General features: G+C 38.5%; 1 protein-coding gene across 3 annotated transcripts in view; it reads left to right on the top strand.

Moving 5' to 3' along the window:
• ATP8B4 (ATPase phospholipid transporting 8B4 (putative)) overlaps positions 1-21,647 on the top strand; it is a 257,660-nt gene extending 236,013 nt beyond the window's left edge. For 2 of the 3 annotated variants that reach the window (XM_038009971.2, XM_073012166.1), the window contains 5 exons: positions 2,077-2,160; positions 4,956-5,201; positions 13,456-13,594; positions 17,574-17,704; positions 19,433-21,647. In XM_038009971.2, coding sequence (XP_037865899.2) covers positions 2,077-2,160; positions 4,956-5,201; positions 13,456-13,594; positions 17,574-17,704; positions 19,433-19,714 — 882 coding nt within the window. In that variant the 3' untranslated portion in view covers positions 19,715-21,647. Of the gene's footprint in view, positions 1-2,076; positions 2,161-4,955; positions 5,202-13,455; positions 13,595-17,573; positions 17,705-19,432 lie in introns of those variants that run through there. The other variant, XM_073012167.1, reaches the window with a different exon arrangement.
• The last annotated feature ends 2,466 nt before the right edge of the window (positions 21,648-24,113 follow it).

Here is a 24,113-nt window from a genome sequence, read left to right as displayed (position 1 = left end):
GTCTTGTACCACTTTGCTCCCGGCATGGACCTAGGCTGTGGTATCTTGGAACTGGCCCATACTGATTCACAAGAACTGATTGTTAAATCTTAGGAATTTTGTGAGCCAGTGGTTAAATACAGCCATTATTAAAAGTTATATTATGTAAATGTACAATTTAAGTTATATTAAAAACAAAAGACAGTTAATATACTCAAAATGAATCCCTTCCTAATTATTTTCCCCTGTTTTACTATTTATGCTCTTGAGATTATATTGGGTCTGTGTTGTATAAATACTGTATAATGGTGAATATGTCTCAACTCCACATTCAGTGGCATAACTGCTTGAAATCAGTCATGGAGGAATATTTACACCATGGAAATTGGCAAACGCTACAAATCAAGGATTTTTGTTTGTTTGTTTGTTTGTTTGTTTTTAGTCTGTTGTTAAACATTTATCAGCATGCTATTGGATATAGTCCCTCTTTCTAAATCCTTACAGCTAGGTTTAGACCAGATGGAGGAATCAGAGAGTAACAAAGGGGAGTTACTATGCACAGAACTTAAAATTCGTTATTAGAAACGGTTACTCTGAGTCATAAGCTTTCCCACTTCCACCTTTCTCTTCAGTTTCTTCTCGGCATAGCATCCAGAGTGATCCTGTTAAAATGTAAATAAGACCAGGTTGCTCTGTTAAAATGTAAATAAGACCAGGTTGCTCTTTTGCTTAAAGTCCTCTGATATCTTCTACTTTCTCTTAGGTAATAAGCCATGTTTAGTTACATAGGATTGTTCTTCTTACCTCCTGACATCCATTATTCTTCCTACAAGTCACTCTGCTCTACCCAACCAGCCCACCTTGCTGTTCTCTGAGCGCAGTGGATGCTTTCTTGCCTTAGGATTGTTTCATGGGGCCTACTTGCAGTATGGAATGCTGGATGTCCCAGCATTTCCAGCTGTTTCAGAAAGCTGCATGTTAGGCCCATTTCCTTCAGATTTTATCTCAAATTCACTTCTCAGTGAGACTTTCTCCAGTCCCTGTATTACAATTACAGCTCTCCCACATTCCCTATCCCCTTTCCTCTCTAGCACTTACTACCTTCTAACTAATTTACTCACACAGTCCTCCTGCTCTCTGTAAATTTGATCTTGTTTATTGTCTTTCCCTTCCCTTTGCATTAGAATGTACATTTCGTGAGGAATTTTTATTTGATTGATCATGCTGAATTATCATTGACTACAACCTAATGCTTAGCACATAGTGGTTTATCAGTAAATATTGAATGAATGAATAAGTGAATGAATGATGGAGTGGTAAAAGGGGCATTGATTAGCAGTTGAAGACCTGGATTTTAATTTTTGCTTTTGTCCGTAATAAGCTCTGTAACTGAAAGGTTCTGTTTCCACATCTGTGTGTACTCATTGGCAAAATGGGGATATATGCCTGCTCCACATGCCTCATTGACTTTTAGTGAGGCCCATGCAGGGAATTCTTGTGTAATTACTCTACAAAGGTGTGAGGGGATATTTTTATTGTTTTGCTTGTTTATGCCCAGTATAGTGAGCATGTAGCTTCATGCCCATCTTACTTTAAACCACTCCCCCGCAAAAACCTCTCCATTTTAAAACAGGATAGAAATAACAGGCTCATTACTATATTTATCTCTGAAGATTTTAGTGAATCCTTTGTTTACCACTTAGGTCAGATAATTGGACTCATTACAAGCCACTGAAAGCCTGGAGAATGAAATAGCAACCCACCACAAGGTCAGGGGGCTCATACGTGTCTCGTACTATGTTAGGGGTACTGCATGTATTATTTTGTCCTCACTGCCATGCTGCAGGAAGGGTATACACCACTTTAGAGATAATGAAATTGCTATTTAGAGAGATCTAGTATCCCATTAAGGCAGCAGAGCTGATAAGAGGCAGGTCCAGGAGAGAACTCATGTTTGTCTGATTCCAAAAGTCAACTCCCACTTACCTCAGAAAACCTGGTTATTTTACCTAAAGGTGAATATTTTCACGACTTAAACGTGAATATTCTCACTACTATGGATGGTCTTTCTCATTTATATGTTATATTTCTTTTCAGACTGTTTATGACCAGTGGTTCATCACCCTTTTTAACATTGTTTACACATCACTGCCTGTTTTAGCCATGGGGATTTTTGACCAGGTATGTTTTTTCCATCTTTATAACTTAGTTTCTCTTTTATGCCTTTTGGTTTTTTGTGGGTTCTAAGTAGAAGACACAATTCTAAGTAGAAGCCTTAGGAATGCAGTTGTTTTAGTTGCTTTTGTATGGATCACAAATGCTTTCAGGTCCACTGTGCCTTCCTCACCCTTGAACCCTAGCTTCCCCGAAAGCATTATTTGATAAAAGTTGGTTACTCTCCTCTTAGAGATTCGTACCCCATATATTGTTCTAAAGGCTGTAGAAGTCCTGTACAAAGTAATCTCTTTAACTTCATTTTAACCCAGCATTTCCCAAACTTCTATGACTGTACTTTACTTTTTTTTGCTTTCATATAGCACCTATCAATTAATATGTTTTAGAACTAGTGTGTGTGGTTCACATACGGGGAAATGCTGCCTTAGCCTCTGAGAGCTTATAAAGAACCATGCAAGGATAGAATATCATGGAGCTAGGTTGGAACACAGGGGGCTAACATCTGCAGTGAGACTTCCTTGTTACACACAGCTCAGAAAGGAGCCACAGACCAGAAGAGCAGTCTGCCAGTGGGAGAGGAGGACGAGAAGCCCCATAGTCATGGAAAGAAAAAGCATGGATTTCTTTTGTCCCAGCATCAAAGTGCTTGAGTGGGGAGAAAGGAGAGAATCAATCACAAAAATGGTAGATCCTTGGCATACTCAGAGCCTTGGAAGGGACTTCCTGGAAAGGGGAAGAAGTCTGGCTGCCTGTGGGGAAGTGAAAGACTAGCCAGTGGAATTTCCGTGGCACAATTAGAGTGTCTTATTTTTAAAAAGGATTTTTGTTTTTTTAAAAAAAGTATTTTTAAGGAGACCAGATTTTCTCCAGGCTGTTGTTAGACCTGTTTGCTAGGCTTCATTTTCTGGCCCAAAGCTGTCTATTGCAAAATATAAATCTTCACATTATGAGCTCACTCCAGTCTCCCATTCGGCTGGCTTTGTAGTCAGTTGTAGTCTCTCTTCTCATACGTGAAAAGGGCAGTTTGCGAAAGGCATATTTTGTGGAATTATACAAAAAGTAATGAACTTCTGCAGACCTTAGATGTAAAGGATTAAGCACATTCATTTCTCAGTGCCCATGTTTACAAGTGTTTCTTTTCTTGGAGCTTTGTAGCTGCCCAGAATGCGGAATAAAATAATAAAAATAAAGCAGTTTCTGGGAAAAGATGGTGGTTGTGCAATTCAAAAAAAAATATATAATAAGGCCTCCTATTACCATCAAGTTGAGTGTCTGCTCCTCTCCTTTCCTGCTTTGTCAACCTCGGCCCTTAAACAGATCACAGGATTGTGGAATGCTATGCCGGACAGGCCTCAGCAATCGTCAACAGATCTGCTCATTTTTTAAGGCAGATACCAAGCCTTGGAGGGTCATTTCCCTAAAGCCACACAGCCAATAAGCGACACAGCTAAGCCTAGCACCAGGCCTCTTAACTTTGAGGTTGCTACATTATTGCTATTGTTATTATCATTATTTTATTAATTATTTATAGAAGCATCTGGCATATTTATTACTTGTGATGTGGCAAGAACTCTACTAAATACTTTACATACTGGTTTAATCATGGCGATAGTTCCATGAGGGAGGTGGTGGTGTTTGCATTTCTGGGCATGAGGAAACCAAGGCTCGGGTGGATTAAGTAACAGGTTTAAGATAACACACCAGCTAAACCCGCTACCAGGGATTGAGCTCATGACTGTCTTGTTTCAAAGCCTGCGCACGTAACCCTCAGTCACTGAACTAGGGGAACAAGCATCCAAAAACATCTCAAAACAGGACTTTCTAAAGAGAATATGCCAGTGTTTTTCCATGGGACTCTGTTTGGAGAGACCTGGGCCATCCCACAAACAGGAAGGGGAGTGTTCTTCTCCCACAATAGTTCACCACCTGTGTTGCTTCCACTTTGCCACTTCTCCTCCACCTGTGGTCCTCTGATGTTCCTGGTGGTTTTTTGGCATTTGGCTCTGGTGCTCACTGTGGTTATCAGCATTACTTTGAAGATGGCTGGAAATGCAGTCTTGGGCCCTCAGCCCTATTGAATCACAATCTGTTTCCCAGATGATTTGTGTGCACATTGGGTTTGAGAAGCATTTAGTTTCTCTTGGGACCTGGTTGGTGTCAAACCTTCTCATTCTGTCTATATTATTTCTTTGTCCTGAACACCTGGTAACTGCTGTTAAAATTCTCACTGGGTAGGATCCTCATCCCAGCCTCCTTCTCACTTGGAATCCCAAATGCAGTTTCCCCTTTTCTCTGCTCTCTTCTTCCTGCACACTTCCCTCCAAAGTCATGAGCTCTGATTTGACCGTTCTGACTCCACAGCTCTCTGCTGTCATCTCCTGGTCACTACCACTCACTACCTTGGCAATTAACTTCTGGGGCCCATTGGCTTCCCATGATGTGCTGGAATTCTGGGAGCATGAATGCTTCTGACAGCCTGCAGGAGAGTGTAGGAAAGAAACTTCAATTTGAAGCCAAATAGCTAGGCTCAAATCAAACCCTGGTCCTGCTACTTACGAGCTGTGTGACCTCTCATGAATCTCTCTTGGAGACTCAAGCTCCTTCTCTGTAAAGTAGAGATCATTTTATTATCTTCTGGTTTATTGTGGGAATACAAACAAGATAATGTCCTGTTCTGGCCCAGTGAGTAGTGCATATTAGGACATGTTTAAACAGGCATTTGCTATTTCTGAAGATAGGGAATACAAGGCCTCTCTGACTCTTTTTAATCCTTCTCCACTGAAATTACACTCTGTTTACAGGATGTGAGTGACCAGAACAGCATGGACTGTCCCCAGCTCTACGAACCAGGACAGCTGAATCTACTTTTTAACAAGCGTAAATTTTTCATTTGCGTGTTACATGGAATCTACACCTCATTAGCCCTTTTCTTCATCCCGTATGGGGCCTTTTACAACGTGGCTGGAGAAGATGGGCAACATATTGCTGATTACCAGTCCTTTGCAGTTACTATGGCCACATCTTTGGTCATTGTGGTCAGTGTGCAGGTAATGCTGTTGGTGTAAGCACCTTAACATGATGGGTTTACAACTTTAAAAATTCTATTTCATTGTTGATTGATTTTGTCTACTTGTTGGAGGGAAATAATCCTAATACTGGGGTTTTCTTTTTAAGTACACATTTTGAGATGAAAACAGGAAGCTTGAACATCAATTACCAGATGAGGAGAATTAACATTAGGTGTCTATAACCTCCATGTTAGTAGAAACCTCACAATGTATCCCATATTTGGGTTGTGCGTTGTATGTAAAGAGAAATGATTATACTATTATTTCCTTCTTGTATTTGAAGAAAAAGAATTCCAGTAACAGAAAGAGAAACTTTCCCATGATTTCTTTAAGACGTAATAACTGCCAGGCTTTAAAGTGAGATCTAAGGTTTGGCAATACATTTCTATGGAGTTATGCAAGAGGTTCAATGCTATGTCTGTGGCATATCCGAATCTCACACTCAGAGGAGCTCTTCTGGTGGGGATGATTTTTTGAGGCTCCATTGACTTTCTTCCATCTTGAGTTGTGTCTCTATTTCCTTTTTAATGTGAATGGTGGTCAACCATTAGATAATGAGTTAGAGTTCACAAAAGCTTCTATTTTTATTTCTTGAGAGGAGGTCTTGCTATGTTGCCCAAGCTTGTCTGGAACTCTTGGGCATAAGCAATTCCTCAGCTTGGCCTCTCAAGTAGCTGACATTATAGGTGTGCATCACCACACATAGTTAGAAAAACTTTTTCTCTATTACAATCTGTAGCTCTGAGTAGGTACAGCAAGCTATGTGACCTCTGTTTTATTTTGTTGTCTTTTGATTACTGAGCACACCTAATAATTAGGTGATCTTCTCTTTGTCATGAGGGTACATTTCCGATTCTCTGGATTATCCTTCCATAGAGAGGACCATGGGGGGGTGTACAGGGACATCTTTTTAGTGGTAATAGCTGATTCACTTCTGGATCAGGCCTGTTCCTTGGTACTCCAAGAGATTATTTGAAAGGTAGTAACTGAAATAAAAGGCCACTATCTGAAGAAAAAGCAAATAGAAATCATTCTTCATACTGTCCTTTACATGATCTGTTTATAAGTAAGGATAATAAATTACCTGGAAGAGTCATTGTAGGTATGACATGTAACAAGCATTAATTGTTTGTGTGTATGTGTGTGTGCATGTATGCGTGCGTGTGTGTGTGTTTGTGTGTAAGAAACTGGTGTTCACAATTAACCCTACAATTTTTGGTTAACTTAATCTTTCTAATTTTAGAAAAAGCCTGCTGTTATGCCCATGCATCTTTTTCTCTTTTTTCTTTTTGCTTGCCCATAATTTGTTTTACGTGCTATTACAGTAGTGCCAGTGCCATGTTTTTATATTAACTTTATGTTTAGAAACTGTTTTTCTCATAAATCATACAGTTCTTATTCCAGTTGAATGTTGGAATTACATTTCTACTTTCTCACAAGTTAAGAACCCATAGAAACTCTCATATTTTAAAAACGTTGTTTAGTCACAAAAAAATTACAGAATTTCAAAAGCTTATTTAAAAAGCTTCAAGTGACTTCTTGTCGCTTGAAGTTTTTAAGATAAACTTTTGAAATTTCTCACCCTTGATTATCCAAGTTTTATAAGAATGATATAGAATGATATGCATGCTTTTTCAGAGGGGATTCACACTTAGGCTCAAAGTAACCATTGGCCCCTCATTCAGGATGTTTTGCGAGAGGATTTCCAAATCCATTTGCTTCATACCTTAATGGCTATTTGTCTCTTCAAAATCTATTCTCTGCCTTCCATCTCCTCAAAGACAATGGTGGTCCTAGCCGTCCCTCCAATCCCATTACTCACAACGCCCCAGCCACACTGGGTTTTGTTCTGCTCCTGGAATTCATGAGTCTCTTGCTTGCCTTATGGGTTTGCACTTTCCTGCCTGGAACATTCTTCCCTCAGCTTCCCTCACAGGTCGTTTCTTCAGAGGGGCCTCTCTTAATCCATTTAAACTAAGGCCGCTTTATTTTCTCTAGTGGAATAGAAATCAATTATTTTATCTCGTAGTTGTCACCTCCCCTTGTAAGTAAAAATTTAGTTGTGTATTCCCTCATTTAATGTCTTTCTACCTCCTAGAGCGTAACCTTCATGAAAGCAGTGGAAATGTTTTTTAATCACTGTATACCCAGAGCTGAGCACATCACCTGTTAGTGTGACAGACACACAATGGATATTTCTTGAGTATTGAATAAATGAGGGAGATGTTGAGAGGAAATTCTCTTCTGTCATAACAAGAGAGTTCATCTGGGTGTGTCAAGTTCCTAGGAAAGAATCATTATAACTGATGTGTTTACAGACTGTGTTGACAGTTTTCAAATGTGTCCAAAGTTTCCAACCAGTCTGAGAGAGAGTCCTCCTGTGCTGAGTTCAGCAGAATGACCCAGCTGTGAAATGTGGTGTGGGAAAAAATGAGAGATTTTAGATGCCTTCAAAAGCAAGGCAGTGCAGGGAGAGTGAAGTACTGCATGGCCTCAGAAGGTGGCATGTGCTGTGGTCGCCACACCCCCTGCAGCCAAGCAGAAACTTAGGCCATGCATGCACCTGTGGTGCCTCTGCCCTAAAAACACAAAATCCTTTTAATCTCATTATAAAAGGAATACATTGCAGGAAATTCAGGAAAAGTATAAACATGCAGAGAAAAATTAAAATTCACACATAAACACAAATCAGGGTTAGCATAAAAAAATGGAAATCAGGTTATATGTATATAAATTTTATGTCTTATTTTTTCACTTTGTGTCACAAGCATTTATCTTATTTATAAAATATTCTTTGAAATATTCCTTTTAATGGCTGTAGTGTTCCACCATATGAATGTGCCATAATTTATTCAACCATGTTGCTGTTAGATTGCTTCTACATTTCACTGTGGCAAGTTATACAATGGCAAAGTTTCATATAGTACATAATTCTCAGCATGATCCTCTAGTTATTTTCTAAGGTTATCTCCTTAAAGGTGGGAATTCTGGGCTAGAAGACATAAGGAAGTTTAAGGCAGTTGACACATGACTTTTCAAATAGATTGTATCATTTTCAGCTGAAGGGTGCAAATTACTCTTCTCAGCAGCCCGTCACTGATTTAGAGTATTACTTTGAATTATTTTATAATTAAAACATGGATAACCTTTTGTTGCCTGGGAAATAACAACAAATGCATCTTGTTCAAACAGGAGTAATTTCTTAAAAACAATTTTTAATTTTGGAATAATTTTAAATTTAAATAATTTAATATTTAATAATATTTAATAATTTAAATAATTTTAAATTTATAGAAAAGTTGCAGATACTGCAAAGACAGTTCCTGCATACCCTCATGTAGCTTTTCTCTGATGTTAATGTTAACATCTTACCTCACCATGGTGCATTTGTTAAAACTATGAAATTAGCATTGGTATAATATTATTAACTGGGCTACAGATTTGATTCAGATTTCTCTAGTTTTTCCATTAATTACTCTTTTCTCTTCTAGGATCCAATCCAGTATCCCACATTGAATTTAGTGGTCATTTGGTTGTGTTGCCCACCTATCCCTCAACTCTGTGTTAACCTAGATGACCAAAGCAGGCCTGTCCTTGATGGCAGCTGTCAGAGACCTCTATCATCATCACCACCATGAGTGATACCATGCATTATACTTACTACTCACGATGCCATTACGCAGTAAATATTATGAATCCCTTTTATAGAGAAAGTTCAGAGAGGTTAAATGACTTGCCTGAGGTCACACAGTAAGTCCCAGAGCCAGTACTAGAACCCAGTTCTGTCTAATTCCAGTGTTATCTGGAACAAAGTCTACAGTGAGACTGGTTAAAACACAAAATTTTCAAGAAATATGAGAACAAACCTTACACTGAGCATAAAGGAAATACTGGATACTGTGCCAGATACTGGGATAATCCCATTATCTCATTTAATTATCTTTATGGTCTTATGAAATGTAAGTACTGTTACCACCTTTGAGAAAATAGACTTAGCAAGAAGGTTAAGTTATATTCCAAGTCATACAAAAAGTGGTAGGCCAGGATTTGAACAGAGGTCTTCTGACTCCAGATGCCCAGCTTCAAAGCTATGTGAACCTCCCTTCTTTGTAAAGAGAAGTAGAAGCTGTGGCCTCCCCAGTCACATAGTCAGTACAGGGAATTCACAGTCCCCACCTCTCTCATTCATGTGGGAACACCTAGGATACCAGTATCACCCTTGGCTAACATGGGAGACAAACTGTTAATAGGTGACAAGCACATAGATGTTTCTTTCAATGGCAAAGTTTCAACGTGAGGAACATATAGACTCCCAGTTTCTGTCATTTTAGTCTAATTATTTGGAAAAGATTATCAGTTGTTTTTATTTCTAGGAAACCCTGAAAATGTCTGTTTTACCATACAGTTCTTAGACCCAAGTATGTAAATGTTTGTAACCATGGAAGCTAGGCAATTTTGGCTTCAATCAAAAACTGTAGTCTTTAATATATAGAATAATAACTTACAGGAATTTGGTGAATAAGCTCACTTTGACAGCAGCATTAATATCCTTTCCTCACTGTTTAAGCTTGACTTTTCATTGTGGTAACAACCCCATGAAATTTCCATGGTCTGTAATTACAGTCATAAATCTTATGTCCTGCTGATGCTACAGGCCAACTTTAAGTAGTCTCTATTGTTTTTTAAAAAAGTATTTTTCACTTATTTGAATTATAAAATGCTCTTTTAAACATTCCAAAGAGTACAAAAGTGTTTACAATAAAATGAACCATCTTCCTTTCCTTCCCTTCTTTAACTACTATGATGACCATAGCTTAAATCCTTCCATACTTTTTCTGTACTTTGAGACGATGCATACACACATATTTAACAAAAGGGGATAAAAATTATGTATATTGTTCTGTAATATGCTTTTCTCGCTTAACTAGATATTCTGGTCAGCTTTCCCAATCAACACATTCAGATCTATCTTAATTGTTTTAATAGCTGCACATAAATTCATAATATGAATGTATAATTATTTACCATCTATTGATAAACATACAAGATGTTTCTATATGTTTTTTGCTATTGAAGCAATGCTACAATGCATCTATTAGTGCATATATTTTATATACTGTCAGATAAATTCCTAGAAATGAGACTTCTGGGGTTAGAACTCCTAATTTTTACCAATCTGCTGGATAAAGAATGGTATTTTGCTGTTTTCACCACTAGGTCAGAGTGTGTGTACATTTAACATTTTCATAAATATTGCCATAATACTTTCCCAAAAAGATAGTAGTTCCAAATGACAGACACTTTAAAAATTTAAGCGAAAAAAGAGGTTTGTTAAAACATATGAGGTATCTTCCCTGAAAATGCCGCTGTTATCACACCTTACAGTTTGGTTGTCATCACACTGCGGGCGGGCTGCCAACAGGTTGGCCACAGACTTCCAGAAGAGCCATCACCTTTGCCATCAGGTCTGTCAAATGCTGAGAAAAGCGTATTAAAGTTTGCCATTGTGATTATGATTCCTATTAAGTTTTCCTTGTGTTTCAAAGAGATTTTTACCTCATATAATTTAAGCTATATTCTTTGCCACATAATGGTTTCTGATCATTATTGTATCTGTATTAAATGGTATCTGATTATTTTCCTTTGTAGCTTTTATCTTTTTTCATAATAAAAGATTCTTAAGTTTTGTATTTTTATGTTAGTTTTCTTCTCTTGCTTTTTTTTAGTTTACATTTGCCTGATACACAATCTGGGCCAATTTCTTCATTTCCATTTATTTCTTATCTCATTCTATTAGTCTTCCTTGATAAGAATGTTTAAGCTACTCATTTTTATTGTAATAACCTGTATTTTATCAGGCTATATTATTTTATGATTACTTTTAATTCTGCTTTTCAATTTTTTTTTTTTTACTCTTTCATACTTGTATGCATTAATTATGGTTTTAAAATATCCCATTTCTGGCCAGGCTCAGTGGCTCACGCCTGTAATCCTAGCACTTTATGAGGCTGAGGTAGGCGGATTACCTGAGGTCAAGAGTTCAAGACCAGTCTGGCCAACATGGCGAAACCCTGTCTCTACTAAAAATACAAAAAAATTAGCCAGGCATGGTGGCGCCTGCCTGTAGTCCCAGCTACTCAGGAGGCTGAGGCAGGAAAATCACTTGAACCCAGGAGGCAGAGGTTGCTGTGAGCCGAGATCATGCCATTGGCGACAGGAGTGAGACTCCATCTCAACAACAACAAAAAATCCCATTTCTAATGAATAATTTACAAGTTTTACTATTATATTCTGATTTTACTAGTGATTTCTCTTTATTTTCATAGTTATTTAAATATATATATCTTTCCATATTGGCAGAATGGAATTCCACAGATAATATGAAATTCTATCCTTCATCAAATGTCTCACTATCCTGTTCTAAACCTTTCCTTATGCTTCTTCAATTAAACAGTTTCGGCAATGTTTTTATCTTACTTACCCTTCTTTTTCAGTGTGACAGTTTGATGTTAGGTTGATTCTTTTTCCTTCTCTGCATAAAAGATTATGTCACCAGAATCTTTCATTACTTTGGATAGGATCTAAAGGACCCTGTCAATCTGAAAGTCCATGCTATTTGTTATCACAGAGCCGTTTTCTGCTGTCATTTCTTTGATTGTTACTTTTCCATTGATTCCTTTTTCTCTTTCTAAAATGCCATTATTTGTATATTGGGGTCATAGATCTGAGATCTATGAATCTGCTCTTCATGTCTCATATCTTTTTGCAAATGGTTTCCATGTCTCCAAGTTTTTGTTCTCTATTGTGAGATATTATTTGTATTGTTTTGTCCAGAATGTTAATTTAGTTCTATTCATTGATTATTCTTTAGTTTTGCTGTTGAATTTTTAAATTCAGAAATAGTGTGTTTTTCTATCAGATTTTTTTCTGTGACCTAATTCCATCTTCTTAAGGGGTCTTATTATATTTTGTTGTTATCATGCCTGTCTGTCTCTTCTATTAGTTCTGCTTCAATAGGAGCCACCTAGTCTTGCTTTTTCAGCTGAATCCTTTTAAATAGGTTGTAATTTTTCTTCGCCTACTCTTACCCACACAGATCAGGCTATTGTTGTCTCTTGAGAATGTTAAACTAACAGGTGGTGGAAGGTAAAGTTGGAGATTTTGGTGAAATGTCTTGGCAGCCAAATGAACTGGAAAGCAGGCATGTCTTTGCTGAGGCATGGGAGGCAGGGCTGTTTTCAGACCTCTTGAGGAGAGGAAAGGCTGTACTTTTATAAACCCTGTAGTTCACATCAAAGGCTGCCAGCATCTTTTTAATGGGGACACATTTTAAGGGACAGTAAATTACAAGTGGGAAGAGAAAGTATCTCTCAGCATGCTGAGAGGGATTTATTTACTAAGCAGGTAGGGCCGCCTCAGACAGATGAGAAATCTTTCGTCTTGCAACAAACTACTAGAAATGCAAACCTTCACTTGGACCTGGATCACTTGGGCCCTATGAGATGCAAATAATACCAGAACCTACTTTTTTATTCTCTGAAGAACTCAGGTGTTCGTATTTACCAGTTCATATTTACTTGATTCTCCAATAGCAGACCACTCTTTCAGCTGAGCCGCCGCAATAAGTTACTAGAAGGAAGAAGAGCTCATGACCATGTTCCAGGCCATCATGAATCCCAGTTTCTGAATTTTATGCCAAAATAAGGCTGAAGAATTTTCTTTGTTATAAGTTGAGTAATTGAAGAGAAAGGATCATCAAAATGAGTTGGGATATTGGTGTAAAAAAGATCATGCATGTGTAAAAATGGTATTGTGAACATTTACTTACCGAGTATAACATGTTGCACTTGCCCATTACAGAAAGAATTTTTTTCCAGTAGAAAAGTTTCGAGAGGCATTTGGAAAGTAACTTAAAAATTATAAGCCATTGTATTTTCATATTTCTCACTTAAAAGAAGTTTAACATGTTTAACATCTCACCTCCTGATTCTGACTCAACCTTGGCAGATATAATGGCTTGCATATAGAAGTTGTAAAGTCAATTTTCTGCCAGAAATATGAAGTCAGATCAGTCCCCTGTGTGTGTTCAGAAAGTGGGGATGCCCATGGTTGACTTGGCAACTAGGCAGGTGCAACCTTCCTGCCACAGGGTCATTCTGGGGAAACATCACTAGATAAATGGTGCTCTTTTAGTCCTCAAAGACCTCCCCTTTGCATTTGATTTTATTTACAGATAGCCTTGGATACCAGTTACTGGACTTTCATTAATCATGTCTTCATCTGGGGGAGCATTGCCATTTATTTCTCCATTTTATTTACAATGCACAGTAATGGCATCTTTGGCATCTTCCCAAACCAGTTTCCATTTGTTGGTAAGTGAGTTATGTTTACTTGTCGTGCTGCTGTTTACTTGTCTTATAATTTATTTTTTGTGTTAGGTAGAGTTGGGGATGATTAGTGATCCTTTGTCCAGAAATTGATTGAGCCAGGCATCTGAAGGCTTCCAAGTTTAAAAGTGGCTCTAAAAGCTCAGTTTCTGCTGCCTCTACTGGATGCAGAAGAATCACTCACAGTAGCTTACAGGGTCTCAACAGTTTACATGTAGTAGGCTGTCTCCTTGCCAATGAGAGGCATAGCACATACATTAGGGCTACCTGAAGACCTGTAAAATGCTCATATATGGTAGAGAGAAGAAAAAGAAATACTAGACTCTCCTTTTATGCCACGTTATCACCAACATCTGCCAAAATTCACCCATAAAACTTATTTGCATTTAGATAAGAATGAAACAAAGTATAATTTAGAGCCTTCTAAAAATTCCTGGACATTAATCTGTAAGTGGCACGAGGAGTAGGCGTTGTAGTTAGACAGGGTTCAAGCGCCAGCTCTACCACTTAACAAGCTGTGTGACTTTGGACAAGTTTCTTTTTTCCACATGAGAATATATAGGAATAAACAAATTCAGTTTCTCCTATACTCTCACTCAGCAAGCAACACAGAAGACTTCTGTGACCTCTGGTCACTGAGAAGTGGGGATTTCGTCCCACCAACAACCAATGAGGTGTTTCTGCAGAGAACCCCAGCTGGATGTTCTCCAATTCAATTCCAACAATATCTACTTGGAGGTAGTGTCAGATCCTACAAGTTGAGGGCTAAGTTCTGTATGACTGCCCCCGCACTTCCAATGCTAGTAGCAAGCCACAGGATGTTTTACCTCTACTTTTGACCAGCTGGCTATAAATCGTGGTTCCCCTGAACCCCCTCCTTGAGTTTGATTAATTTCTAGAGTGGCTCAAAGAACTCAGGGAGACACTTACATTTACTGGTTTATTATAAAGGATATTACAAAGGATACAGATAAAGAGATGCATAGAGAATGTATGGGGGAAGGGGCGTGGACCTTCCATGCCCTTTCTAGGCATGCTGCCCTTCAGGAACCTCTGCATGTTTCGCTACCTAGGAACTGTTTGAACCCTGTTCTTTAAGGCTGTAATGGAGACATTTTTTATATAGGCATGATTGACAAAGTCATTGGCCATTGGCAATCAGCTTAACCTTCAGTCCCTCTTCTCTTCCAGGAGCTTAGAGGCTGGGGCTGCAAGTCCCAACCCTCTACTCCTACCTTAGTCTTTCAATGACCAGCCCCAATCCTGAAGCTACCTAGGGACTTCCAGCCATCAGTGAACTCATTAACAAACAAAAAGACACATATCACTTTGAGGATTTCAAGGAGTTTTAAATCTATGCCAGAAAACAGAGAAAAAGACTAAACATACAGCTCACAACATTATACTATGCATTAATGTCTTCACTTATAAACTGAGGATATTAATAAGCCTACTTTCATGGAAAATGTATGAGGATTAAATGAAATAATACACATAAAGCACTTAGCATATATCCTGGTACATAGTACTTTTTAAATAAATGTTAACTGTGATGATGGTGATTATTATTATTCATGCAAATGTGGCTTGATTACTGGTGGGAACATTGCAGAGGATTTGAACATCAGATGAGTAGCAAAGGACCCTCTAAAATCCCTTAAAAAATTCTATTATTCTACAAAGAGTGTACCTCTAGTCTATGTATGGGGTATACTATCATTGCACTCCACATTTCAAAAGGACTCCCAGCAAAGGCCACTGAGCTTAATAAAAGAGGGATATTAATATGCTTTCTCAGAGGTCTTGAAATCTCTAGTGTGTGTGTGAAATAAACTGCTAACCAAGTTCATCTAAACAAACGGGAAAAGAGAGATGCGCAGTGACCAACATTCTTGAACTTAATCAGGCAAGAGTGAGATTTGTATTCACTAATTGAGGAAGTAAATTCTTGGACTAATTTATGTAGAAAGCAAAATAAGACCACAAGGGCTGAAATAGGATTATAAGGTTAGTAAGGTTATAAATCCACATTGATGCAAAGGCACCTGAAATTGTAATTCAATTTAAATTCATGCATACACTTAAAACTGTTCTTCACCTTTTGCCTTTTCCTACATGTAAACAGAAATCTTTAAGTTGCACCACTCTTACTTAATACGTACTGGTAATACTTTGTTTACCAAAAGATTCCAACTATGTAGAGACATGTTGGTCATGAGTAAGAATAAGCATATTGGGAAACAAGGACACTAAAACTATTTTTATTTTATTTTTTTAAGATGGTTAGCCAAATCGAAAAGTTCAGTGTATTGACTGGAAGATTTCCGTCCTAAGAGAGCACTGTGATGCATAATGAGATGAGAATGCCTTAACTGGAGAAAGTAATTTGTGCAGGGACCACTCTTTCCAGCTAAGCACATGCCATTTCAGTAATTAATTACTGAGCTCCAATGAAATTTTTTAAAAGTTAGATCAACATTGGGGTTTCAGGAAAAATTTTTTTTTCCTTAGTAGCTAGCAGCAAGCAGGAGTGTGGTTTCAAAGTGAAGCTTGTTTTCCCAGTCACGCCTGAGGGTACCAAGCTTCAAGGAGCTCAAAGAGACATTTAATTTATTGAGTCAAGTTTGTTTCTGCCCATGGCTGAAGGCAACTGGAATCAGCTGCTCTTGGGCAGGCAGATTCCTCTCTCTAAAGCCAGAAAAAGCAGACATACCATTCAGTAGCCAAGCCCTCATACCCAAAGCCCATTTGAATGGTGGTAACATTTGAATACTGGCATAGGGGACCTGGATAATTGGGGGATGATGACAAATCTCTAGAAAATGAACAGGGACAAAAGTTTATTTTGGTGATATAAGCAGGGTTGTCATCTCCCCATGGAGCTTGTCTGCCTGCCTTACTGACCCTTATTGCCTTGTTTAAGCCTACATTGGGGTATGTGAGGTGTGAGTAAAGAGTAAGGAAACTGACTTCAGGCTTGGAAATGAGTTTCACTGTCCTGTTGCCCTAGCATGTTGGATGGCTGCATCAACAGTCTCCCGGTGAGGGAATGCTCTTTTCACAAACCCAGGAGCCTTCCTGATCTTGGAACTTTGAGGACCTCATAACCAAATGAACAATAAAGAAATAAGTCCCTCTGAGGCGAGTTTTCTCAGGCCATTGCCTGGAATTTAAAAGGTTGGTCCTGCAGTAGAAAAAGCTCCCCTTTTATGACAAGTCAATCAGTGCAATCATTATTTGAGACTGTATCTGCATCTGGAAGATTTTTTGTGTAGTTTTGATATGACATTTTTAATTTAAGAGTCCACAAGGGTAAAGGGTAAATGTGCCTTTTAAAAATAATGGCTGCTTTGTAACCACAAGATCTTGATGCTGGAAGAGAGAACTGTGCTCCATGAGTGATATTAGACTGAGCCTGGGTGAGAGAATGCTTGGTTCAGGCTGGTAATCTCTAAGTGATCAGGCCACTAAGCAATTCCTGAGGGTGATCTTAGCACTTCTGCCTTCTTATCATCATGGTGACATTAGGTGATCCAAATCCCACCATTTCAAAAAAGATCTTGGCCAGGCGCAGTGGTTCACACCTGTAGTCCTAGCACTTTGGGAGGCTGAGGTGGGCGGATCATGAGGTCAGGAGATCGAGACCATCCTGGCTAACATGGTAAAACCCTGTCTCTACTAAAAATACAAAAAAAAATTTACTGGGCTTGGTGGTGGGTGCCTGTAGTCCCAGCTACCTGGGAGGCTGAGGCAGGAGAATGGTGTGAACCCAGGAGGTGGAGTTTGCAGTGAGCCGAGATCGCGTCACTGCACTCCAGCCTGGGGAACAGAGAGAGACTCCATCTCAAAAAAAAAAAAAAAAAAAAAAGGAAAAGAAAAAAAAAGATCTTGTAGGAACAAAGAACCTGTTAATTAATAATTCAGTCCTACTTATAACCACAGTGCATGTTTTCTTTAATAATAGGTAATGCACGACATTCCCTGACCCAGAAGTGTATCTGGCTGGTAATTCTCTTAACAACAGTGGCTTCGGTTTTGCCAGTGGTGGTATTCAGATTTTTGAAGATGAATTTATACCCAACCCTGAGTGATCAGGTATGTCACAGTGCTGATGAATACTTGAAGGCTGGTTTTTGGCTCTTGAAATGGTGTGCTTTTCTGTCTTATTGGAAGCTCAGAGATGGGCTAATGAAATTGTCACAAGCAAACACCTACTGGTGTATTAGATCACATCAGAATAGATGGGACTTTCCGCATCTTGAATGTACTAGTCCTTAGTGCCAACGAAGAGAGGCATCTATACTAAATGTGGATGGGGAGTCATATATTACAAGTTAAACTGGGTATTTTAAAAAGCTGAGTTTTAAAAAGAAGCTCACAGGCCTCATTTTGGACAATTTTTCCAAGGGAAAGGCAAGCTATAGAAAAAGATACTGATTTGAGAGCAAGCACAAGCACAGTAAAAGAGACAAGCATGGTGTGAGTCAAAGGGGCTTAACATTTTTGTAGAAATCCAGTAGCAGATTCAGAAACATGGGTGAGATGTTACCTTCTGAACAGATTAAGAAGGGGAAGAGCAGCATGCTGGGTAGATTGGTAAACTTGGAAGGAAAGTAGGAAGAACAGGTTATAGAAATTCCTTAACTGGAGAATTAACAGAACATATTTCAGAATTTCACGGGAAGACAAGTAAGTAGGACAATGTCAACTTAGATCAGGACTCAGATAAAACATGAAAAGGAGAAAGAAAGGAAGATAAACATTCGTAGCCATGTCATGAGAAGGGGGAACATGCTGCTGTGGTGAGTGGGACCAGGCCAGTGATGCTGAGAGAGACCGAGGTAGACAGAGATAGACATTTTTTTCATCATCATGTCTCTGACATTTTGGGACCAAAGTCTAAAAAGATTCCTTCTGGAAGAATTCAGAGTCCCTTCTCATATCTGTCCTCTCTTCAGTTCTCCAAGCTCATTCTGACATAAACCCAGAAAATGGTGGATGAGTTAAGGAAGGAAGGCTGTGCTTGTTGGTCCTATAAGTTCGGTTGTGAACTTTTGTTCTCCAAGCTCATTCTGACATAAACCCAGAAAATGGTGGATGAGTTAAGGAAGGAAGGTTGTGCTCGTTTGTCCTATAAGTTCGATCGTGATGTTCTGCTTGATGGCTTTCTCCTGACACAAAGTCAGAATCCAAGTTATTTGCCAAACCGGAGAACAAGGTCGCTTACAACAAACCTCAGGTCTTTTTCTCCTTAGCTTTACAGGGAAATGAAAGAGTTGTAGGAAACCTACTCAGAAAATGTGGAACATTTAGAAAGGCCATGCAAACCTAAAATAAATCGAAACCCTGGAAGTCTCATGATCCATTGACCTACTGCAAGAATTGAGTATTTCTGACTCATTTTCTCAATTTTCTTCTAGTCCAGTTACTGACGACTGTTAGATCCAGAGAATCCCTGAAAGAGAGGAAAAAGGCTGTTTTGGGAGAATGAAATTATAAATTATTATGCTGACTTTGGGCGGTGCATGTTAGAAAATCTTTCTATGCAAAAGTATGCTTGTGTACATTGAAGATATATGAGAGACAGTAATGCAATTTGCCTGGTATTTCTTAATTACTTAATAGTTTCTCGATAGAAATAAAAATGCACGAGTGCCCCCAGTGTCATCTTTTGGGTGGAAAATTTTTTAGTTTTTAGATTTAAAACTTCCTTTTGCAATGTTGTTTTTACTTAAAAAAAGGCTTTCACTTTACAAAGTGGGCCACTGCCTGGAGTCTATCATTTGGATGCCTCAGCTCACTTTGGGTCTTGTTTGTCTCCAGATCCGCCGGTGGCAGAAGGCTCAGAAGAAGGCAAGGCCTCCAAGTAGCCGAAGGCCTCGGACCCGCAGGTCAAGCTCAAGAAGGTCTGGATATGCTTTTGCTCACCAAGAGGGCTATGGAGAACTTATCACATCTGGAAAAAATATGCGAGCTAAAAATCAACCCCCAACATCAGGGCTGGAAAAGACACATTATAATAGCACTAGCTGGATTGAAAATTTATGTAAGAAAACCACAGACACAGTGAGCAGCTTTAGCCAGGATAAAACAGTGAAACTGTGAGTCAATATGAATTTAAACCACATAGTTATCTTTTCACTTCAGGTGGAGCTGAAATTCTGCTGGCTCCAGAGTTTGAGATTTGAGGCAAGAGGTGGGGCAGGCAGATTGCCTCACTTAACTGAAATCTGCGGCAGACAGCTGCCAATGCCCATTAAACAGGAGTGTGTGCTATGGAAAACCAGGCCAGAGGGTCACTGTCTAGTTTGTGATTTGGTAGACAAAACACTCACTGTTACAAGTACAGATTTTTTTTTTCTTTTTTAAATCAATCTAGATACCAATTGACCTGAACTTTAGAATCTTATTTATGGAGAAAAACTTGTAAAGCTGCATATACATTGAATGGATCCTCAGGCAGATAAAAGGGTGCATTTTAAAGGTATATATATCCAAGCCGAAAAGCATGCGTGTTTACAGATAAACACATATATGTAAGATCAGCCTTTCCCGAGGTATACTTTTAAAATTTAAAGTGTGTACTATGGTGCTTTCAGACTGAGTTGCGTGTCACTCTTTAGTCTTGATATCTACCTGTCTGTTCAGCCAGGACAACAAATGGCTTTCACGCCTGAAGAATACAAAAGTGTGTTTATATTTCTCATTTTTCTACCAGTCTAGAGACAAAGGAGAGTGAACATCTTTGCAGCAGGGTAGGCTGGTAATTTAATCAAATTTATTCAAAAAGCTCTCAGTCTGTGTCATGTAAGGACATGCTTATGAAATGTCACAGAGGCTTGCCACTAAGTATTCTAAATACTTTTCAATGGCTTTTCTAACAACCTCAGTAGTAATTTGCTGAGCATCATCCAGACCATTAATGGAATCAGCAAAGCATTGGAGTTTCACACAATGGGCAAATATTTTCAACATTTCCAATTTTTAAAGCTTCAGAGTTGAAGCTAAACAAATTAATAAATAATGTTTTAATTATTATTTTAAAAGTCAGGTTTAGATCGTTTAAAGTTACTTGCTTTTGATGCTCAGCTGTCATGTTTATAATTCAAATGTGTAGTGAACATATGTGGGTAAGGTTGATTTTTTTGGAGATGTTGCAGCTCAAATGTTCAGTCCCCATGTGAATCATCAGTGTCTTTCCTGTCAAGTAATTTGGGCATATTTGTGTGAAAACCTCAGTTCTGTCACTTCTTATCTCTATAAACCTGGACGATAATGTGCCTTCTCTGAGGCTCAGTTTCTTCCTCTGTCAAATGAGGACATACTACCTACCTCATGTGGTTGTTTGATGGTTGTCAAAGCACAAATTCTGAAATTATTAAAAACATAATTATTTCATAAACAGATGAGTTAAGTTCCAGTTAACTTGACATCAGTATAGCAGAAAAATTGGAAGAGAATATGAAAAAACTGGAATTTAAGTAGTCAGTGGGGAAAGCTTTGATAAAATGAAATTGCCAGTAAGATATAAAACTGGTTAGTGTCCTACAGGGAAATAAAATTATAACCATGGGGGTACATTTCTCTACCAGAAAGCAAAAATAAAGCATCATGTCTTAATGGTTTTCTACAAGTCAATTTCCAATTCTACAGAGTCCTTAATCTGGTCCCTATTAAATTCTTGGTCAGACAAAGTAACATTTCCCAAGAGAGTTAGGTGACACTTGAGTGAGCTTGATGGATAATGAGCTAATGTGATATGTATAGGCCACAATTTTTTAAAATCTAAATTTCCAAGTCTGGGATAATTTTTCCTAAATGGGATCAAGTGACATAATATGTGTAAAAGAGTCAAATGCGGTCGTGTACCATAACAACTGCCTGTGGACGTTCTCTTTCCCTTACATGCCTGCCTACACTTACCCAGATGTTAGTTTTCAATGTCTAATTTGTCATTAGTTTCACCACGTCTGCTCGCTTTTTGTAATATTTTTGCAAGATTTGAGAACTTTCAGTAAATGTTTTGGCACTATTGGTACTTGATATTTTATCTCTTCTTTATGGGAAATTCATTGGGGAGATTTTTGTTACATTAGTCCATGGATATTTTTTTCTCTCCTTTACATGCTGAGGGAAATGTACTCATTCTTAGAATCAGAGTCAATAATAAAATGAAACAATTGGACCTACGTGTAAGGGATAGGAAAGATTAGAAATGGTCCAATTTTGCAAATCCAGTTTAAATTAAATAAGGCTGTTTATAAACAAATAGTGTGGATGATTGTGAGAGAAACATATTATCCGCTTACTTTGGCCCCATGAGATCCAAGTAAACTCACACACCCATTGCGAGATCATTCAGTTACAAGTGCCAGGGATTATTTTGAACCTGAAGATGAAAAGTGATGAGAGGTGAGTAGTGATGGTGGGGGCACTGGGGAATAATAAAATTTTAATTTTACATAAATGTTATCAAATTATTTGGAAAGAAAAACTATTTTCTTCTAGATTCAAGATTTAAGTTGATAATCTTGTGTTTTTAAAATCTCAGTCCAAGTTTTGAGCTGTTATAGGCAATTGCAAATCGAGTTTCCCTGACTGAGCTCTGCTATCTTTGGCTCTCTCCTCTGCCTCCAGATGCATATACCTATGAAGGAAAGAAAGAGAAAGAAAGAGAGAGAGGGAGGAAGAAAGTAAGATAGATAAAGCAAGAGAGAGGAAAAAGTAATGGAGGAAGGGATGGTGGGAGGGAGAAAAGAGTTTTCCAGTTATATGTTTTTTTTTTTTTTTTTTTGAGATAATCTGACTCTCTGAAAAATAAAATGCAATCCCTCAAAGAAAAAAAGTGGATTATATTTGACTCTTGAATGGTGAGATTTCCTTCACATCTTGTGTGAGAACAAGCAAAGCTTATCAGAATGGGGACCAGGAGCCCTGGCTTCTTGTCACAGTGATGGTGCTGCTTTGTGAGCTGGAGCATGCCACCTGACTTCTCCAGGCCTTGGTGTCCTCGTCCATTGACAGAGAAATTGGGACAGGATGGTCTTAAAGACCTTTTCTCATTTACCCAATCTGTGAGCTGCTCTTGTCAGTGATGTCTGTTGTGTATTTGCAATTGCCTTTCTGAGAGAGAGAGAGAGAGAGAGAGAGAGAGAGGGAGGGAGGGAGGGAGGGAGGGAGAGAGAGGGAGGGAGGGAGAGGGAGAAAGAGAGAGAAGAAACTGAATTGGGTGTTTTCTTGAGGGCAGGGCCTGGCTCTTTAGGCTCTTGTACTGGTTTGTATTTCTCTAGACTAGCCCCTGATGCACTGCTATCTCTGGCTTTTCTCTCAGCTTACCACAGAGCTGCTAAACCCTGTGGTGACATTTTACCTGGGTCATTTGAATGCTCAGTTTCTTGCTAATGATTCATGAAGATATCTCCACACCCTCCTTTCCTCTCTCATCATTTTGAGTAACAAAAGTATCCAGATGTGAAGGTAAGACACTCATGTCCAGCTAAGAAGAGGATCATTTAAAAGTCCTCCCTACCTTGAATCTGGGCTTAGAGGAGATTCTTTGAGCCTCTGTTCCCTTGGGACCCAAGTTGGCGCAACAGAGCTTGAACAATTTTCTTTATAGTTATAGAGCACTTGGCAGTTTGTGTATCATTCTTACATAAACTGTATTGTGTCTGTGTAGATTTAAAATGTGCAGGTCTAGGGAAGACGTGTAAACAGATGTAAAAATGTTCAGAAATATATGTTTCAAATGTTCTTTTACCTTTCAGTGCAAATAAAAATCTCCTCCCTTACTTCCTTTCCTACAGCATTTAGTGACGTTAGGTAGGTGTGGAAGGCAAAGGAAATAAAAATGTCTCAAACTATTTCTAAAAAGTCACTAGGAAATCCAACTAATCAGAAAAGCTCTACTTCTGATTTTTATGGTAAGAAATTGAATTACTCTGTTAGTGTGTGCACAAAATGCCTCAAGATTGATATGATCTAATTATCTCAGTTATATGACTCAGAATTATTATTTTACACTACAAAGAGTAGGCACAGTGGAGGAATCCAGGAATAATGATGACTTACAGACTTTGTGATGGGATTCTGCAGGCCATGGGTCAGATAACCATGTGGGGGTCACAATTTTCCAATTTTTACATTAACATCTGGTATTAAATGTCTGCAGTTTGCTCTACTGCGTCACATTTCATTCCTTGGTGAGAAATCATCAGCTTTTGCAATTCTCTAGCCTAAGCCTTTAGCTGAACTGCCTGGAAGCCAGAACTAAATGACCCATGTATTACCAAATGTGTATTGCAAAAGATTTGGAGGGACTTGCTGGGCTAATCTGTAGTTTGGGGCTCTGACTTAACCCTATCTGTCCTTGAATTTCAAAACTTCCTGGCAGATCTATTCCTGTAATTGGTGCAGAATGCAAATCAGCTTGGAGCTGCATACATAAACATCCAGATTTCAAGAAATAATAATGATTAATTTGCCAGATATCTCTGGCTATCTC

This window comes from Chlorocebus sabaeus, chromosome 26, assembly GCF_047675955.1.
Source record: "Chlorocebus sabaeus isolate Y175 chromosome 26, mChlSab1.0.hap1, whole genome shotgun sequence".
Classification (NCBI taxonomy): domain Eukaryota; kingdom Metazoa; phylum Chordata; class Mammalia; order Primates; family Cercopithecidae; genus Chlorocebus; species Chlorocebus sabaeus.
Note: the sequence above shows the minus strand (reverse complement) of the source record. Positions and strands in the feature narration are given on the sequence as shown.